Here is a 20,327-nt window from a genome sequence, read left to right as displayed (position 1 = left end):
CTTCCTGTCAGGTGCTGTGCCCTGCTCTCTTTGCAGGCTGCTTCCAATCGCAGCACAAAGCATACAGCTAAACAAGTTCCACTTTATCCAATTAGAGCGCATATCCGCGAATCACCGACAGGCAAACTGCTGTAGCCACCCCCTCCAGCACCACTCCCCATTGATTATGCTGATACTAAAGGGTGTGCTTTTTGTCAAGGGGAAGGAGCCAGGGAAGCAGACACATGATCCATCCCAGGAGGATGTAGCCATTGTGTTCTACTCTTCTCAAGTAGCTGCATTCATTAGTGTAATAACATAACATACATGAGTGCACTGACGCAGAATATTTATTACTTATTTATTATTTATTACTAACAGTGCCTCACTCGTTTGAAAACATAGTGTTGCTGTAAAATGCTGCTTGTACAATTTTTTAACAGCATTAAAAACAATGGTCAGTAAAACCAGAATAAAATCAGTTAAGACAAATTGAAGAAAAACACTGTTCGCACACGATAAAATCCAATAAATGAAAATGAAACCAAATAAACTAAAAGGTGAGAAACATGACTATAAAGGGGTACCAGTGTAGTATTAGGTTGTAGGCTGCCCTGAATGCAACAGTAATAAAGATTATTGTTGGGTAATAAAAAGGGGGATTATTTGCCAAACACCATTATCATGGAAGAACACCTCCTTGATAACAGGTAGCTTTCACAGTAGGCACAATAACATGTGACACGGGGGTAAATAAAAAGGATGTCTGATTCCATTTAGCTGCTTGAGTTTCAGACTCCACACACAAGGCCCTTAACAATGCAGGGCAAATTGGGGGAAATTGATCACCAAACTAACACTGCCTCTGCCAGTGTGACAGAAAGCCCCCAGACCACCAATAAAACAATTAAGATCCCAACCCCCAACTGCGCCAGCTACAGTAATAGGCTAGCAGCACAAGGCAAAGTCTTCCTGAGGACTTAAACAAGATGAAGGCAGTCAGAAAGGTCAGGTCACAGCCGTACTGAACATTGACACTGCTCTGACCCTCTCCATTCCTCAGACAGAATTAATACCACTAATGGTATCTGTGGGAGAGGGCTTCCTGTCCGGCCCCTGAATTAGGGACCTGCATATTGATTAACTTCTCCACATTTTCACTCTTTATATGTGGGCCAAAAAGTGACACAGGAGATGAATCCATGACCATGATACACTACATAAAAATAAACACATAAACTCTTTGCCTAAAAAGAATCAATAAATTGACATATATCTTTGGAAATAAATAAGTAAACAAATAAAGAAAAACAGACAACTGAACACTGTTCAGACTTATTCAGAAAGATGTTGGTTGTGTGAAGATTTAGTGCATTATACTGAGCGGTGTTCCTGTTATTTAGCCAAGCCTGGGAGGACAAGATAACAAAAACAGCTCTCCATTTAATGCACCCTGAAAAATGATCACACAGTTGTATCAGCAGCATCAGAAGCTCGAGCAGCGGGACACGGGAAAGACATGGGACCCAGCTGTGTGAAAACTTCATGGGGCTATGGAGCAAATGTGAACATTCAGACATAAATCAAAACTAAATATTTGAGTTTATCTGTGCAGCACAAATTGAGGCAAGTTGAAAAAGCATTTGCAGCAAAAGTTGTAGTCAGTTATATGATGGTGCAAAAAAGTTCAGAATATGTCAGGAGTGGCCAAGGCTTGCTGACATTTTTTATATCAGGAAGAAAATACATGGTTTAGTGTTGGTGAACAAGGTGTATACCTCCAGAATATCTGTATGTTCTGCAACCAAATTACATTGTGATCTTGTAATCGTCACTATATGTTTATATTTCTGGTGAAGCTCATGTGAGGCTGAATTTAAACTTTTAAAGTATTCTTGAAGAAAACAGAAGTGATCAGAGAAAAGCTGTCTGAGCCTCCTCCCAGAGGCCATTCCTTCAAAGAGAGGAGGCGCTAGCTGAAAATCAATGGTCAAAGCCCTTTGGTAAAGCTGGCCTTTATAAACTGAAGAGAGAGGGTGGCCAGTAATTTTAAATGCAGACTTAACTATTCTTCCTAATGCACTGGTCAACCCACCAAACCAAACGGTGATAAAGTCAGCACAATTTCTACAACATGTGAAAAAACTGGAGCATAGCTTTCCTTAAGTGTCAAATTTCTTGAGCTTCCACAAGAAAACTGAAAAAAACTTAGAAAAAAAAAAAATCAATGGACTAGATTTCTAGGTCGAAGACGTTTCACCTCTCATCTAAGAGGCTTCATCAGTTTTGACTGACTGGTGTTGAGCCGGAGATATTTATCCCCTGTGGTGGTGTTTCAGTCCTTTGAAGGCCAACAATGTCAGGAGTTCCCACATATGCTGAGCACCTGTTGGCTGATATTCTTTCTCTCTGTGGTCCAGCTCATCCCAAACCATCTCAGCTGACTACAGGCCTTTTGCTGATTTTACTTTCAGAAGGCTGCAAGGTTTCTGGTTTGATTCCATCTTCCCCTCCCTCCCTACACTCCTGTTCATCATTACTGTCCAGTGGAAAAACTGAAAATACTCAAAGGCAAGTTGAAAAGCATAATACAGTGTCTGCTTTAAACAACTAATGGATGCACCGTTTGCAGTTTTAGGATCACTTTAAAAGAAAATCCTGGGTTATCATAACTGTACTCAATAGCTTAGACTTTGGATAAGCTTACTGTTAGTCTTCATTTTCTCATCTTTGTTTTCCAAAGTCAGACTGGCGACCTGTACCATGCCTCTTACCCAATGTTGCCCCACCCCACACAATGCAGTCCTCTACAGAATAAGCAGTATAGATAATAGATGCATGGTTTCTGATATGTATTTGTATAACCTGAGTAGTAGCAGAAGCCAGTCTGAGTACACTGATGGATCTAAAGGATGTTATTCAAATAAGAACTAAGTATAACAAACCAGAATTACTCTATATACTGGTACAATCTGATTGAAAGCAAACAGGAAACTACAGTTCTTATAGAGTTATATAGTTTATTTCAGAAACGTACTCCCTTTGTCTATCCCATCATTAGTAACATACAGCACACTGGGTACAGTATCTAGAAAATAAGAATCGTGTACCGTAAATTTGTCAACACTGTTCATAAAACAAACAGGCTGTGGCAAATGTTTCTACAAAATGTAGTCAATAAGCATGGCTTCCCTCAAAACACATGAACAGTTTTCAAAATCACAGTTATATCCTCTATATGTTGCCCTGGTATCAATAGGACACAATTCTATACAATCAGAAAAGCACATGGAACAAATGCAAACCTGAGAACTGACTTCTCTGGCCACTTGGGGGCACCAGCCGCAAGCTGTGAACACCACTGTTAATGCCTTGGTAGGTCCATGTGTTGAGCTCCTTAGCAAACAGTTATCATTTCCACACCTTAAACTTACAGCGCAACATGATTGTTCATTTGGAGTGGGGTTTAGAGCTTTTTCACTGAAAACAGCTGTAGTAAAGATGTGGTCCAGATACAATACAAAGAGCAGAAGCTCATTATAAAGTTCTATAAAGTAGTGGAGAGCCACAGATAGTTGAACATTCTCTGTAGATTCATCACTTGCACAGACACCAGATCATTTGTCAGTTATTATAAAACAACAGCAATAATAGTAGCTTTAAGTTTGACATGTTGTTTGAATCTACATATAAGCAGACCTTTCATACAACAGATTAATAAGACAATTCCATTTCAATATCAATCAACCTGATGTGCCTGCCAGCACAATGCTGACGTTAGTAAAGGCACAGAGTTTCGACACAGCTCACAGTGTCTGTACAGCTTGGCTGGGAAGGTCTGGGATCAGTCTAGGCAGGAATAATCAACAGAATCAGTAAGAAATTATTTCCAAAAAAAAAAAATTTGTCTGATCATAGAAATACCACTGGCTGGACTGCAGGAAGAAAATAATGTTGTCAAACCAAATGAACAGATTTCTGTTATTATCCCGAAGCAGAAATCTTTAAAAGCAATCACTCTTACTTCAGTGTGTGATATTCTTTTCAATCTTATATTATTACTACAGACATTAAACCTGACTGGCTGAGGTGGTGATTCATCTTGGCATCATTCTGGTTGCCATGAATCATGTGGGATAATACACACAATACGGTTATGAACTCTGTTATTCTACACTGAAGGTCAGAGATTTTCATCTGCAATCTCCATCTCACCTTTCACTCTTGCCTTGAATGGCTGAGAGCGTCTGTGTCTGACTGGCTCTACATGAAGAACTGAGCCAGCAGGTTGGCTGTGCCCAGAACGATCAGGAAACTGTGGAAGAGGGCTGACGGCCAGCGGAGCACCCCCTGCCTTCTCAGGGAGATCATGTGGACTAAAGCAGGGAAAACAAACACTAAAGCCAAGCCACATGTTGCTCCAGAAAACCTGCAAGGGGAGATAGTGTTAACATCAGGGCAGAGCATCACAACAGGTCAAATGGGTCAATATTATTTAAGCATATTTCCCAAACAATTTAACTATTTAATATTAAACATCTCTTGCTAAAATGTGCTCCCTTAACACTGATGTGTTGACAAGATTGGGATGGAATCGAGAGTCAGAAGAACACACACACACACACACACACACACACACACACACACAATCACTAACACTATATTCATATTTCCAAAATAATATTTTCAAGCTTCAAATGTTGGGTTAATATAAAACATATATGAAAGTAAGTTACTGAGATGTTTTCTGTATTTAAAATACTGGATGTTTACTCTGCCATATGGGAAGATGGGAAACCAGACACTTTATGGCAAATTAAATTAATTGAATAGAACATTCTCTCATTATTTATGATTCATCATACAGTGTAAGAGAATATGGAAACAATTTTACAATCAACATACCGTATGATGGATCCGATATTGGGATAAAACTTGGCCATCAGGACACCAGCTCCAACAATGATGATGTTCAGTACCAGAATGTGGAAGAAACTAGAGAAATGCATGTGAAAAATTGTGCTGAAATCTGTGAAACTCAAATTCTAACTGGCTTGTTACAAGACACTAGCAAAGGTTCACTATACAATTATCACTACGCAAATATTAGAACAATGAATATCATGCAGATTTATCAGAATGACATGTAACAGAATACTACACTGTTAAATATCTGACTATAATAATATACTGAACATCTCCCTGTCAAACATTTGACAGCTCAAAAATACAATATTCCCTAACAAGGTAAAAGAAGTTCACAACAAACTAAACACCTCTGACATACTGTACCATCACCTTATAAAGGTTTTGCTAAAGTGCTAATGATCAGCTGCCTATTTTCTCATCCAGCAGACAAGAACACCAATGTTCATTTTAAGTTCACTAGCTTAGCGCTGTCTGTCTGCTGTTTGCTGCTGAGCAGGTAATGCACAGCGGCTTTTTAGAGCTTTTTCTCAGCTTGTTTCTGCAGCCCCCAAGTTGGCCACAACAATCAGCTATTACACATTTGATAATTAGCTTTATCCTCATAAAAAAATACTAAGATAATGACATGCCCTTCAGTGTTACCTGGGGTAATGATTGCCAAAGATTTGGCCCATCATCTGGACCCGCACCATGTATCCTAGTAGAGGGTAGACTGTGATCATCTGGAACAACAGGAGGGCCCGAGCCACAAACACCATCACGTCATTGCTGGGGAAGTTATCCAAGAAGTTCTGTAGGACAGAAGGAAGTGGGAGTGTTTGCACTGTGGGGTTTGTTTGACAAATCTGTGGCAAAGCTACAGTACAGTCCCTGTGGATAACAATGTGACTAAAGCCATATCAGGAACGGCTTTTCTCTAGCAGTTTATAGCTTTCCTCAGATTCATTCATTCATTTTCTACCGCTTAATCCCTGAGCGGGGTCACGGGGGGGGCGGAGCCAATCCCGGCCGGCAATCGGGCAAAGGCGGGGTACACCCTGGACAGGTCGCCAATCCATCGCAGGGCTAACACATAGACAAACAACCACACACACACACATGCACTCCTATGGGCAATTTAGAGACACCAATCAACCTAAGTTGCATGTCTTTGGACTGGGGGAGGAAGCCGGAGTACCCAGAGAGAACCCACGCAAGCACGGGGAGAACATGCAAACTCCACACAGAAAGGTCCCAGGTGGGGCCCGACCCTGGAACCTTCGCGCTGTGAGGCAACGGCGCTAACCACTGTTCCTCAGATGTTTGTGATAAATCCCTAAGTCTTTGCATTTTCAGTTCTTTCTTCACTCCTTGTTCCTCACACCACAACTTTCTCTTTAATGAACTAAATCACTGGGGAAAGTTTTTTTTGCATTAACTATACAGGTGCAGCTCAATAAATTAGAATACGGTGGAAAAGTCCATTTATTTCAGTAATTCAACTCAAATAGTGAAACTCGTGTGTTATATACATTCAGTACACACAGACTGAAGTAGTTTAAGCCGTTGGGTCTTTTAATTGTGATGATTTTGGCCCACATTTAACAAAAACCCACCAAATCACTATCTCAATAAATTAGAATACCTCATAAGACCTATAAAATAACATTTTTAGTGAATTGTTGGCCTTCTGGAAAGTATGTTCTTTTACTGTATATGTACTCAATACTTGGTAGGGGCTCCTTTTGCTTTAATTACTGCGTCAATTCGGCGTGGCATGGAGGTGATCAGTCTGTGGCACTGCTGAGGTCGTATGGAAGCCCAGGTTTCTTTGACAGTGGCCTTCAGCTCATCTGCATTATTTTGTTTCTCATTTCTCATTTTCCTCTTGACAATACCCCATAGAGAATCTATCTATCTTCAGGTCTGGTGAGTTTTCTGGCCAGTCAAGCACACCAACAGCATTGTCAATTAACCAACTTTTGGTGCTTTTGGCAGTGTGGGCAGGTGCCAAATCCTGCTGGAAAATGAAATCAGCAGCTCCAAAAATCTGGTCAGCAGAAGGAAGCATGAAGTTCTCTAAAATTTTTTGGTAAACGGGTGCAGTGACTTTGGTTTTCAAAAGACACAGTGGACCAATGCCAGCAGATGACATTGCACCCCAACTCATCACAGACTGTGGAAACTTAACACTGGACTTCAAACTGGACTTCAAACAACTTGGGCTATGAGCTTCTCTACCCTTCCTCCAGACTCTAGGACCTTGGTTTCCAAATGAAATACAAAACTTGCTCTCATCGGTTGTGCATCTTTTTCGTACCACTCTACTTTCTGTTAGCATGCTTGGATACAGCTCTCTGTGAACAGCCAGTTTCTTTGGCAATGAATGTTTGTGGCTTACCCTCCTTGTGAAGGGTGTCGATGATTGTCTTCTGGACAACTGTCAGATCAGCAGTCTTCCCCATGATTGTGTAGCCTAGTGAGCCAAACTGAGTGACCATTTTTAAGGCTCAGAAAGTTTTGAGTTGACTAGCTGAGTGGCATGTCACCATATTCTAATTTATTGAGATAGTGATTTGGTGGGTTTTTGTTAAATGTGGGCCAAAATCATCACAATTAAAAGACCCAACGGCTTAAACTACTTCAGTCTGTGTGTACTGAATGTATATAATACACGAGTTTCACTATTTGAGTTGAATTACTGAAATAAATGGACTTTTCCATGATATTCTAATTTATTAAGATGCACCTGTACATGCAATGGCTTTGCAGCTTCATTTTAATAAAGACACTTGTTTTTTTTTTTCAAATTTGCTGAGAAGAAAAGGGTACCATCTTTAGAAACTGATTAATTCAACCATGAAGACTTTACAAAATGCCATATTTCCTGTTCTTATGCTTTTTACTCCAGAAAAGTTCTGTACTGGATACATTTTATTTTGTAAACTTAATTACATTTTCATAATTGCAAGATTAAGTTGCTGTAAAGTAAATGTCTTGTAATGAAATGCGAAATTATTTAAAATGTTGGAACTATTTTATCTTAACCACTATTTCTGTCAAGGCTAATAATCAAATTAAATTAAAAACTTTGTACAGGGAAGCAAACTGTCAAGTGCACCTCTTTAATCAAATAACTTCTTAAACACTGAATTATAAAAAAAAATGACCACTTGTACACACATCAGTGCGATAATGTCTACAAAATATGACAGAAATCACTTCTGGGGAAAATTTATCTGATTTGTACTTGGATTTTTTTTTGTGTGTCGCTCATAGAGAAGGTGGGATTTATGACCTATACTGCAACCAGCCACCAGGGGGCAACTGATTCACAGTGGATTCACTTCTGGGAGCTGTCAGCCTGTCTTTCATTTATACAGTCAATGATCTGCACATACAGCTGAATTTGTTTTTGCCCAATGTCTAAAACATGATAAACAAGATACACATAAATAAGATAAAGTCCGAGTCTGTATGTCAAACCAAAGACAGCAGCATGACTCCATAACGTCCTGCATACCATGTGCTGTGGGCGCGAGACATTTAAAAAAAAAAAAAAGTCAAGTGTAAATCTTACTGGTTCAATGCAGCTTTTGTAGAGAGGTGGTGTGGGAAAGGCAGCAAAGATCAACACTCCCACATACATATAGGTCAGTCCTACTAGAAGATAAGCCACAGACAGGTCACGCACCTGAGAAAAACAAAAACATTTTACTTTATTTAGTGTCTGATGGGGAAATGAAGAGAGGAGGCTTGTCTTGACCACATTTTGTTGATGTTTTATTGGAAGACTCTCCTTCCTGTTTCTGAATCGAACATTAAAGGCATGACTCAGATGTTAACTCATGACAAATACCAACTTTCTGTTATCTCAACTAAGGCAGCTGGGACCAGATTAGTGCAATCTGTGTTTGCAGTTTGTAAAGATGTACACAAGCATGGGTGAACATGGCTCTCACATTGTTCTTCTGCTCCTTATTGTTCTTCATTAAAGTGATGATGCAGTTGTGCATGAAGAAGGCAAGAGTGAGGACACCAGTCAGCTGAGGGAAGATCAGTCGGAACTCTGAAAGAACAAAACAGAAACATGGCTCAGGAGGTAGAGCAGTCATCCCCAAATGGAAGATCAGCTGTTTGAGTCCCATTCTCTCCAATCCACATGAAGTGTCCTGGGGCAAGACACTGAACCCCAAGTTGCTCCCGATGGCCAGAGCAGCACCTCGCAGGGACAGCACCCCCATCGATGTGTGTGTGAGTTGGCGCCGCAAATGGCTGCCTGGGTTCTGTACCGGAGACAAATTCCTTGTGTGTGTGTAACATACTTGGCCAATAAAAGTGATTATCATCATTTACTAACATTCTGATTGTCAGATTATGAGATGTGTTGTGTGCAAAAGTTACTGTTTTGGTCCTAGCCTCATACTAGAGGAAAACACATGTATTGTAATTCAACAATTCAATAAAGTGGGCCCAAAGTGAAAGGGTTTGAATACTTTCTGAAGGCACAGTTATCTAGATTATGTTTACCGAGTTGAAAACAAAGACTCCTGAAAATAGAAGCATTAGGTTTACCTGGAACATAGAACTGGGCTGCGTTAAACCAATGGAACTCCAGGTGGAAACCGAGTTGCGAAGCTTTAATAGTGACCAGCACAATCAGGTAGACCACTGATATGGTGCCTGGAATAATGCAACAATGAATGGATGAGTAATGACACACTGAAAATTACATCCCACAGCCAGGGATGTGTTCCAGTTTCAACTCTGACCTACAATCTGAGACTCTTTTTACACTTGGTTTTAAAAAGCCTTTACAACTGTAAACGACCACCATGACGGACTGTGATCTGAACACTAAAACGGCTTGCTGAGATAATGTCTAAGACTTATACTAAACACTGTTCATATCATTACCCAAGAAGGTAAACCTTGCGAAGAAGGAAGCTGAACGAAAGCAAAGCAGCGGCAGCAGCAGGATGATCAGGTAGAAGGGAATGGTATCGGTTTGGCTCCAGAAGGGCTCAAAAGAGTTCACATCAGAAGTAGCATTTCCACTGTCACCGAGGTACAGTGTGTCGATGGTGGCGTTTCCACCAGGGTCAGCGTTTCCACCAGGGTCAGCGATCGGGTGTGGACAGATGACTGGTGAACAAATCAACAAAGCAGTACCATCCGCCCAGTCAGTTCACTAACTGGATCACATTTTAGTTGATATTTAGGAAACAACAGTTCAGAAACGGGAGCACAACATACACACACAAGATTACATACATACAATTAAAAAAGGTGACAAAATGTTTCAAAATGTACTAAGTGAATCCTAAAACACCTGATGTCTTCACTGACTAAAGATAAACATATGGCATTTCTTAGAACACGTCTGATGTACATGCCTCATTCTCATTCTTGGTTATTAATTTTATGATTTCCATTGAATATCTGCACAAGGAGACAAAAATTTAAGGTAAAGATAACTATCAGAACAGAAAATGTACCAAATTTTATGACAAAGGTCTAGAAAAGCTCAGTTCATCAGCATAAAACAAGTACTGGCCAATAAACAAAGATAGAAGGATTTCTATTCATAGAAAACATTATAGGTAATTCACTATTACTGAGATGCATGGGCTCTGAAACTATACAGTAGAACTGTGTTTTCTCATGTCTCATGTTCCAGTTATTGTTTGCTTGGAAAATGCCAGTCATTTATTCAGGTGTTTCTTTTAATTTATCACTGATCTGTATGCTCACAGTCAGTTTAGAGCCTTGGAAACCAAAGATGGTCTGTGCTGAAATTCTGAGTGAGACATAAATTTAGGACCAAATTCTCGCTTTGCGAATACTGTTAAAACCCACATCTATGAAAGAGCTGAAGGTTGGATAGAGTAAATGGCCTACCTTTATTTGAGTCATTGGTTCCAAACACTATATCTGACATGTTGACACTGTGGGCATAGTCTGCAGACAGGAGAGGAGACCATCAGGTTAAAGAAAAAGATTGTATTGCACATTACAGATGTGCAGCTACCAAATATCTACCATAGCACTGCATAAAATAATAATCTCTATAAGCAGGTGGTGACATGTTTGATATAATTTCATCTTCTCAACAGATAACCTATAATGTATGTGACCACATAAACTAGCTAGCTAATAGTTAGAATCCAGACTAGCAATAGCTGAATACACAAATGCATTCTCCAACATTTTGCAAATATCCAGTCCAACCGTCTTCATATCCTGTTTAAATGGGGATTAAATACACCAATGAAACTTTGACGAGGTCTCATAACATCAGCTTTAATGTTAGCTAATGGCTCCACCTCATTTAGCAACATTTGGTACGTAATGGACCTTACTTTCACACTCAGCCAAGGTCGTTCTGAGGGATGAAGGCCTAATCAAGGATAAGTCTAGAACGTGCTTTGTGGAGGACGTGTACGCATTTTCCACTAACATTATGGCTAAATATTACTGAAGAGCCATATTTTACTAACTGTTTAAAGCCATAGTGCATTACATATCATGACTCAGTGGTGAACACATGGCTATTTCATAAGGCCAATAAACATGCAACATAGTGTCAGCTCATGTGACAACTGAACCACACATCAGACACACTGTACAGTAGCCAGATAGTCAAGTGTTTTAATACACGTTGGAGAGTGTTTGTGTGTGTTGCCTTTAAAGAGCTGAGTTTTCTTTTTTTAACAATCAATCAAATGGATCTGTGAGGCCTCCTTTCTGGTACTACCACGAGCACTGTGACTTACTGTAGACAAACTGTCCAATGTTGAAGAGGAAGTTGGACATGAGGACCCAGTAAATCACCATAGCTCCAATAAGTGACACCATTGAGAAGAACAAGCTGGACCACTGGCCAAACTTGCCAAAGTAGAACCTACAAACATCAGGGAACTCCCAGCTGGATGAGTCCACATTGGCTGGACAGAACACAGACAGGGAATACAGCAGTGAATGTCGAGGTGTGGACAATTCTGTTGTTAAGAAATGAAATCTAATCATAAGAACTGATCTGATGTGTCTGCATGACCCTGTCAGTGTCAGTGAGCATCCTGCAGTGAGGTATGAAGGCTGCCAAGTACATGCTAAAGGAGCCACTCCTATGTGGAATCATCATCACAAACATCTAGCACTGATTATTAATAGTATTTGATGAAAAGTAATTACCATTGGTAATAATATGGAGTAGAAAAAACTGTAATCACAATAAACTATACCTGGAAACAAGTACACCAGAGCCCTAAAAACATGACACAACACATGTGCACATCTCAGGACAACTAACAGGTTGAGGTCAACAATGAATAAGAGATCAAATAAATATATAACAGATTTTTAAAGGTGTACTCATAAAGATTTCATACATTGTCTGATAAATCCAGGGGAAATGGGACAGTCTGCTGCCTACAGCCTTTCTGTTGTTATTCCAGCTCCTCTACCCTGTGTTGTCAAAGTACGGTCCATAAATTAGCATTACATCTGTCACCTAGCAAAGGTTATAAGAAGCATTTTTCAAACCACAAGTAGTCGTTTTGAACAGCCAGCCATTAAGAAACAGTGGCTGCCAGACTGAAGAGGTGGCATTCTTTTGCACAGAAAGAGTGGGACAAGAAAGGGCAAAAACCAGGGTTAACATCAGTTTGGCTCAACTTTAAGGGGACATTCTTAGAAAATGTCACAATTCTAAGAACTTTGCCACTAGGAGCGACTCTTTGGGCTTAGGATGCTTTGTGAGTATGAGCCCTGATTATTAGCAAAGTAATAGATTCCAACCCAAGTGTAACTGGACTTACGTATTGCCTTTGGTGATTTGAGGATAATGTAACAGCAGTAGAGCATCAGCAAGCCTGTGAATATGATGATGAGGATCCCCAGAGTGAAACCAGCCTAAAGGAACAAAGGCAACATTTAGTAACATTTCACTTTTTGACCACTTTATTGTGCACTAGTGCCTGGCAATTAACCAACATTTATTTTGAATGACGATTTTAGCTTCCAACGATTAGGAAAACAAAATAACCAAGATAAAACAACTATTATGCCACACTCTGTGATGCTCTCGTCTTGTCTTGTTATAAATTCAGCGCAACCCTTCAGCACTCCACAGCACGAGCATGTTTTATTTGTACCGTGTGAAATGAATACATGGTTGAGTTGTGGCTTATTGAGGGCCATTTAATCACCTTTCCTATGGTGGCAACTTTAAATATGTTAAAGTTAGTCAACTGTAATTGCCCACATGATCAAATGTCAGACTGATTATATTCCCTGGTGCGGCAGAAAAACAGTGTGAGTGAATTAACAGCCATTTGAAAAACGACAATATTTGTCATGTCCAGCCGTCACATGCCTCATAAGTCTATAAGAAAATAGATGCTCTCCACTCGGTGTTAATCTAACTCCAAAACCTACTGACTGTTCACCGAGCTCCTCCTGCTTCATGTTGGTTTACATGTCAACCAGCAGATTGTTTAGGTTAAGGCAGGTAATAAGCTACTGTCAACCTGAAGTGGCAAAGTTTTATTAGGAAAATAAATGCAGAGTAATAGTCGAAATAACTTCCTCTGAAATGTCTATCATGGTTAGATAAAGATCTTAATTTTCAGCTGAATCATATTTAAATGTTAAAGAAACCCCACTGTTTAAAGACAAGTATTAATCATGATCTCAATATTGCCAAAAATAATTGTGATTATGATTTTTGCCATAATCGTGCAGCCCTAAAGTGCGCATGTACAAATCTGCATTTCATGAAGAACTGAGAACAATAGAGGATAAGTCATTTTAGACTTTAGACCTGAGGTGTGTGGAATAAAAACTATCACCTGCTTTATACCCCATGGCATGCTCAGTATAGATGTGCCCATCATGGTGTTCCATATAGCAAATCTGTGAGGAGATAAAAGCAAAGCAATAATCAAACCAGTCAGACACACTGACCTATGTATAAAGAGCAGAATGTTGGTGACAGGGCTTACATGGTAATGATACTGGGGTTTTTAGAGGAGTGGTCACTGCCTTGAACCTTGATAGCTGTTCCCAGTGGGCTGTAGATGTAGATCTCCTCTGGTTGAGGGATTACATGGTCTGGAGGACTCTGGAGGAAAAAAACCCAACAGATACAAGAACAGCAACATGAGCCTTTATGGAAAAAAATAAAGATTATTAAGTTCAGGACCTGATATAAACAGTAACTGCAACTAAAGATAATACTTGATTTGCAGGTTATTTGGCCCGGTGCTGCTGTGTGACATACATGCCCTTAGAAAATTTGTACCTAGGGCCACGGTCATGACACCTGCTCTAACAACTAACTAGGTAATAAATGGGCCTACCAGCAGTCTGTCAGACGAGCCCGTCAGTTTGCTGTAGTAATGGACTCTGCTGCTGAGGATGGCAGCCTCGGCAGAGACTCTCTCCTGCGGTTCATCATCTACGATGTTCCTGGGTTCTACGTGGAAAGGTCTAGAAGCAGCAGACAAACACATATCATTTCTTGCAATAATTCAATCTGTCAAACAGATTTCATAAATCACTTAAACGTCAAAAACACCAAACACTCTGATGCTGACAACTCCACTGTGAGGATACACAGCTGCTTTCCATATGCTAGACTGAATGTCTGAGTTTGGACAGGGTCATTTTCTAGACACACTAGTGATAAAAAAAAAATAATAGAGATTTTCTAATTCAAATTTTGCAATTAACTAACTACTGCCATTGTCAGAGAACAAATCAAATACACTCCATTTCTTTTATTTTGAACAGTAACCATGTTGACTGAAGGAGTTCTTACAGACTAAAACAAGCATAAAAATGTATGTAACTTCTTAGAAAGGAGTGTTAGCAATGATTTGTGCACTAGAAATCTAGTCGGTCAATGTGAAATACCTAACTGAATTAAATTTACACACATTGCCCATGCAGTTGGGAATGATACTAGGGTGGTGTCAAAAACACACACAGCTTATTTCTTTGTATTCGCTTGTCTCGCGAGCTCAAGGAAGTTGCAGGTAATCGGTGCATCACTAGTGATAAAGTACAGCAGACTTGTTTAACTGTGGCTCAGAGAAGGGGACAGATGTACATGGATGTGTCAGGAGAAGGAAGACTTCTACATAAACATAATACAGATCTGATATAGTTTCTTTAGTAGTACGTCTTTGCATCCTGGTTCCCTTTCATGATTAATACTATCAAAGTGTAACGTGTATTTGTATCCTCCAGAAAAAATACTGTTATGCTCTTCAGTGGAAAAGCACCAACTGTTAATTGATGGATAAAAAGCTTTTCAAGGTGAACAGCGAGCATTCTAGGCTCTCTAAAGTTAGGTTCACGTCACAAACTGAAGTGACATAAATCAGATTTGTTCCCACCAAGTGACTCAGATCTTTCACAGATGAGTGAACAAATCATTATTTTTTTCAAGTCAGACACTTCCATATGTGGTCCTGGACCTGATTCATATCTGATACCTGACTGTGCAAGTGCAGTCAGAATGATGACATCTGAATTCGTGTGGGTTTGGGACTGTGCAAGTGCAGTCAGAATGATGAGATCTGAATTTGTGTGGGCCAATAATATCTGCACATGCACATATTGAATGTCATCACCATTCAGTACAGGCCCCTCCCAGACTGGTAAAAATGAACATGAAGGAGAGAAACAGCAGCACAGTTCTCACGGGGGACACAACTGCATCTGGACAGAGCAGCACAATCTTATTTGTACGTTTTAGACCTTAAACCTCTGTGCCCCAATTCTTTCATGTAATCTATTTAACAACATAAACCTGTGAGTAGCTGAATCTCACTTTTATTCTCTGTCATGTACACACTAGTATAGTGCTGGTAAAAACTGTACACTGCTGCATTGCAATCTACCTTTTAGCCTTGAAGTCCAGCAGCGAGTCTCTGGAGCCTCTGGAGCTCTCTCCACTTTGCCCTGAGCTCAGCAGAGGCCTGCAGTCATCCTCCATGATACTTCAGCTAAAGCCTGACTGTGTGGAAAGATGTCATAAAAATCAAGTCAGAGACTGTCACAAATCGACCATAAAACATTTTGTGGTACAGTGGTTTACTGCAATCATATGTAGCTGGCACTTCAGCTAACCGTTTTCCTAAACTGCCTGTGCTGTTTCCGATTTGTGAATGTGTTGGGCTACCTTCCAGGTAGTTCCCACTGTCTTCATCATGGTGTGAAAACTAACCTAGTTAATCGATAAGAGTGAATATTGTGTCTGATGGATTATTTGACTCAAGTGAGTTTCCAATCTCTTAAAGCTGATTTTCATACAGTAAAAGAGTGGGCTAAATTTTGCCCTGATCAACATTTCCTTTAAGTTAACAAAAAATAAAACACAATAAAAAAAAATTTCTATGAGCGTTTTTCTATTTAAAAAAAATGGATGTGTATTTGTTAAACCGTCTCCCATTAAAAATAAATTCATTCGAGATTGTGTTTATTGTTTGCATTTTTTCAGTTGTTTGCACACTAGACATCTCAAGTTTTAGTAGTAGGCTCCATGTAAGCTTGTTGTCTAGCACTGCACGTTGTATGTTTTTATTTTTATCTGTACTTTGCACCTGTATATGTGCAAATAAACAAAGTCAGCTAAACTAAGGTGACACAGGTCAAAGGTAACATTCATCAAATGAACATAACTTTGTGTACGCAGGTTCAAAGCCTCACCCTGAGCTGGTTTAATGTACAGACCTACCTGATTTGTCACTAAAATGATCCTGCTAGAATCAACTGTGTCAGCTGTAGTAACATTGGGTAGGCTGAACAGAATGTAGCTCCTGATACACAGACAGACGTCACATGACACAGAGAAGCGTGACCTGTTCCTCACATCAACCCATCACAGTAATGGACACGGCCTGGCACCACCTGTACGTAAGCCCATAAGCTCCTGCAGATCACCTCACACAACGCAGACACAAGAGTCTTGAAAGGCCACTACAATGTGCAACTGGTTTACGCAACCTGATGAAGGCAGCCCTGCTAGTAACGGCACTAGCTCTTGCAACCTGAGTGCTACTGCTGGCTGACAGTATAACAGACAAGCACTGCCTCTGGGTGTGACTCTGGCTGATGTGTCTTCCTCAAAGAAGTCATAAAAAATGACAAATTCTTCTTAAACATTTAAATTGTTTAATTTCACTTACCAAATGTTTACAGGTGTTAATGGTATGAACAATATAAAATACGAACGGACACTAATAATAATAATAATAATAATAATAATAATAATGGCCAGCATAGTGGTGCAGTGGTTAATCTAGCGTTCTTGTTATTTAGTCCATGTCTTAAACAATGTCTTATAATAATAAGGAAAGATGGAGTCAATGCCAGTGAGACATTGGAGCCTACAGCAACTACTGTATGTCACATGAATGAGTATAACATGAATGAATAATCACATAATAGGCCTGAGTAAAGATAACACGAGTAAGTAACTGTACAATAATGTGTAAGTAATCATAATATGACTGGGTAATTGTATAATAAGAGTGGTTAATCATAAAATGTGACAACATGATTAAACTACTGGCAGGAGATAAAGCAAAGTGATAAATCTGTAAGAAATTGCCTAAGTTACAAGGTTTGTGAAAGATGTTGAGTTATTTAGTTACAGTCATTTAAGAAGGTATTCATGGAGGAATCCTCCCTGTACTCAAATAAAATGAGCAGAGATGAGCTGAAATCAGATAAAACTGGCCACTTTCTGAAAGCTTGTTTAAACCTTTAAAAATACAGCAATTCATATAATTTCACACCACCAAAGGAAAGCTAAGAGATAGCAATTTTTTTAAATGCAAGGCCATGCCTATCTTAAATGGCCCATTTTAACCGATTTAACCCTAAATTAAGGATCACGTGATTTGGAAGCTGACGGGATTTCTGTGGAAATGTAAAGTGCTGAGTCTGCAATAAGATATTTAGCTAACTCCTCTATTCCTAGCTTTAGCTGAAATCAGATAAACTAATTCTCGTCAAAAGCCCCAGGCTAAAGTTGAGTCGTTTTAGTTCAAATTCTTACCCAGTCTGTCACGAAGATGCTACCTGCTGCCCTCAGCTCATCTCACGTTTGTTGTGTCAGCAAAATAGGCCACCAGCAAATTAGACTAAATCTGGGACATCAACACACACACACTTCAGAAGTCCTCACCGACGTGGACAGCAACAATAAACAATGGAAAAGCAACTAACTGCTCGTGCCCGCTACACAACTGTATACAAAAAGAACGGATAAGCTGAACAAACGTGATACTCCTCTTGTTGATAAATTGCTTGTCTTGCTTTTCACTTGACTAATGAGCCGCAACTCTTCTTCCGCCTCCTCCTTCTTCTTCTTCTTCTTCTTCGGTTTGTACTTCTGGTGGTTTGCACACATCGTTGAGCTGCACTACTGCCACCACCTGAAGTGGAATGTAATTAGGTAGGTAGGACTTTATTGATTCCACAATGGGGAAATTCCTGTGTTCCAGCAGCAACAAAACACCATAAGAACAAACACCACACACAAATCTTGAGAAACAAATTCCAAAGTACCTAAAGCCAAACAGAATATAGTATTTGAGAGACAATCAATCCTCCCACAATTAATCCCTGAGAACAATCAAAATACCTAAGAAGAAGACAAAATATAGTATTCAAGAGATCAAGAATATTACTCCCATTTAAACCATGGGTAGAAGCTTTATTTTATTATGACACATACACATAATGATGTTTGGAGCCAAGAGCCCCAGGCCACTGCATGCATGCATACGTGCCGCCATCTTGCCCAAGGACACTTTGACATGTGGACTGCAGGCACCAGGATTCAAACCCTCAACCTTCCGGTTGGGAGACAACTGCTCTACCCACCAGACCACTGTCACCCCCTGTTGTAGAGAGAAAACCACAGGATTGATGTCAGTTAAGTGCCTCACTTACAGTAATTCTTCATGTCATGTAGTCTCTGGATGAATTACATGAAGCTACACATATCAAGTAACAGACTGCCTCTCCACAACACAAGTGTCACAGGCTTAAAGATCAGCATGTTCCAGTGCACTGGGGCTTTAATCACACTGGAATAATGGGGAATAAACAGGGCAAAGCGAATAGCAAGTGATAATATTGATCAACGGCCTGTTGATAAAGCCCGCTTCAGAAGTTCACAGGGCTGAGGTCAACTTTCAGATCACACTTCAGGCAGGTCTAGTGACCTCAGCACTGCTAAGGTCCGGGTGCCTGTGTAAAAGTAATCAATTCATTATTAGTTTAATAGTATACTAGTTTACAATCCAACATTTGTAATCAAGAAATCTGCAGTTTCCCTTGAACATTCCCAACCGACCTTAATTATTATTTCTAACCATAACAAATCCATCTCCTGTTGGCAGTAGTACTGCAGTGTTTAAAAGTCTATTCCTAATACCTTAGTAGACAAACCAAAGCTGCTACACCTAAATAATTTAAAAATTAATAATAAAAATGTTTATAAAACAGAAAAAATGAACACATTATGAATTATAAAAACACACAATAGAACATTACACATGCAGAGGAACAGTACTAGTGTACCTACAGACACACGTGTGTATGTTGTGATTTCATAACTTCGGGGGACATTACGTTAACTTACATTCATTTCCTGGAGACCTACCTTAACCACAACCACTACTCGCCAAACATCTAACCTCACCTTGAATTTAAGGTAAGTCATCATTGGGGACTTGCTTTATTGCTTCCTTTATTTCTACTATACAAACCTTTAAAACTGTGAAAAATGTGACCACATAGCACAGGAAGTAGTCCTCCATCTTCCTCACAGCAGAAGGCACTGAGGGAGAATCGTTCTCCGTGCTCATTTTCAGTCTCATTCAATCCCACTGGAGCCTGCAGAAAGCAGGGCCTTGTGTTGAAATAGCGTGCTCTATTGTGAACAAATATGTTGCTAATAAAAAAAATAAGGAATCAATCATTCAAAGAAGTTATATTGCAGGAGAATACTGTATATACCAACCAAATGGATTTTATACAACTTGATTATTTCAGTCTTTTTATGTGCAGCCTACGTGGGTCAAATTATACTCTTAAATGATTTGTTTCCAGTACACTGTGTTACAAAAACCTTTTCTTTGTCCTTTCTTTACTAAGAACATTCAACTCCATCTGACAAGTTCAAACCCATTTCATATTCATTATTTTCTTCCAGTGTGTCTTGAGCTCAGGAATTTCTTTCCCTGCTCCAACTAGCTTGGTATCTGCAAGCAGCATTACTGGTGTAACAAGACCAGGTAATATCAGCTAATAATACAGCAGTAGGTTTTCATGGTCAAGTAGCCATATTATGAGGGTCAAACTATCATGGGAATATTGCTTTTATGGCATTAAAGAAAACAGATTTGCCCCATGGT

General features: G+C 39.6%; 1 protein-coding gene across 2 annotated transcripts; it reads right to left on the bottom strand.

Moving 5' to 3' along the window:
- Positions 1 to 2,979: 2,979 nt before the first annotated feature.
- slc38a9 (solute carrier family 38 member 9) lies at positions 2,980 to 18,291 on the bottom strand. 2 transcript variants are annotated; one of them, XM_020601180.1, is made up of 16 exons: positions 17,960 to 18,291; positions 15,798 to 15,913; positions 14,250 to 14,379; positions 13,893 to 14,011; positions 13,740 to 13,803; positions 12,708 to 12,801; positions 11,664 to 11,834; positions 10,789 to 10,848; positions 9,805 to 10,032; positions 9,463 to 9,570; positions 8,850 to 8,956; positions 8,468 to 8,581; positions 5,551 to 5,699; positions 4,885 to 4,974; positions 4,195 to 4,408; positions 2,980 to 3,828 (listed from the first exon to the last, which is right to left on the bottom strand). In XM_020601180.1, exons 2-15 carry the CDS (start codon positions 15,890 to 15,892, stop codon positions 4,243 to 4,245), a joined length of 1,695 nt encoding a protein of 564 aa, XP_020456836.1. In that variant the 5' UTR covers positions 15,893 to 15,913; positions 17,960 to 18,291; the 3' UTR covers positions 2,980 to 3,828; positions 4,195 to 4,242. The 2 variants fall into 2 exon arrangements, with proteins under 2 accessions (XP_020456836.1, XP_020456837.1); XM_020601181.1 differs by having other exon boundaries at positions 18,184 to 18,284.
- Positions 18,292 to 20,327: the final 2,036 nt, after the last annotated feature.

The sequence above is a fragment of the Monopterus albus genome, unplaced genomic scaffold, assembly GCF_001952655.1.
Source record: "Monopterus albus unplaced genomic scaffold, M_albus_1.0 scaffold50.1, whole genome shotgun sequence".
In the NCBI taxonomy this organism is placed as follows: Eukaryota; Metazoa; Chordata; class Actinopteri; order Synbranchiformes; family Synbranchidae; genus Monopterus; species Monopterus albus.
This window is presented reverse-complemented; position numbering and strand designations above follow the sequence as displayed.

Coding starts and splice junctions, on each gene's coding strand:
- slc38a9 (XM_020601180.1), bottom strand. CDS start 15,892: ATGGAGGATGACTGCAGGCCTCTGCTGAGCTCAGGGCAAAGTGGAGAG. Junction 14,012..14,249: donor GCTCGTCTGACAGACTGCTG/GTAGGCCCATTT, acceptor TTTTTCCTCCAG/AGTCCTCCAGACCATGTAAT. Junction 8,582..8,849: donor ATAAGGAGCAGAAGAACAAT/GTGAGAGCCATG, acceptor TGTTTTTCTCAG/GTGCGTGACCTGTCTGTGGC.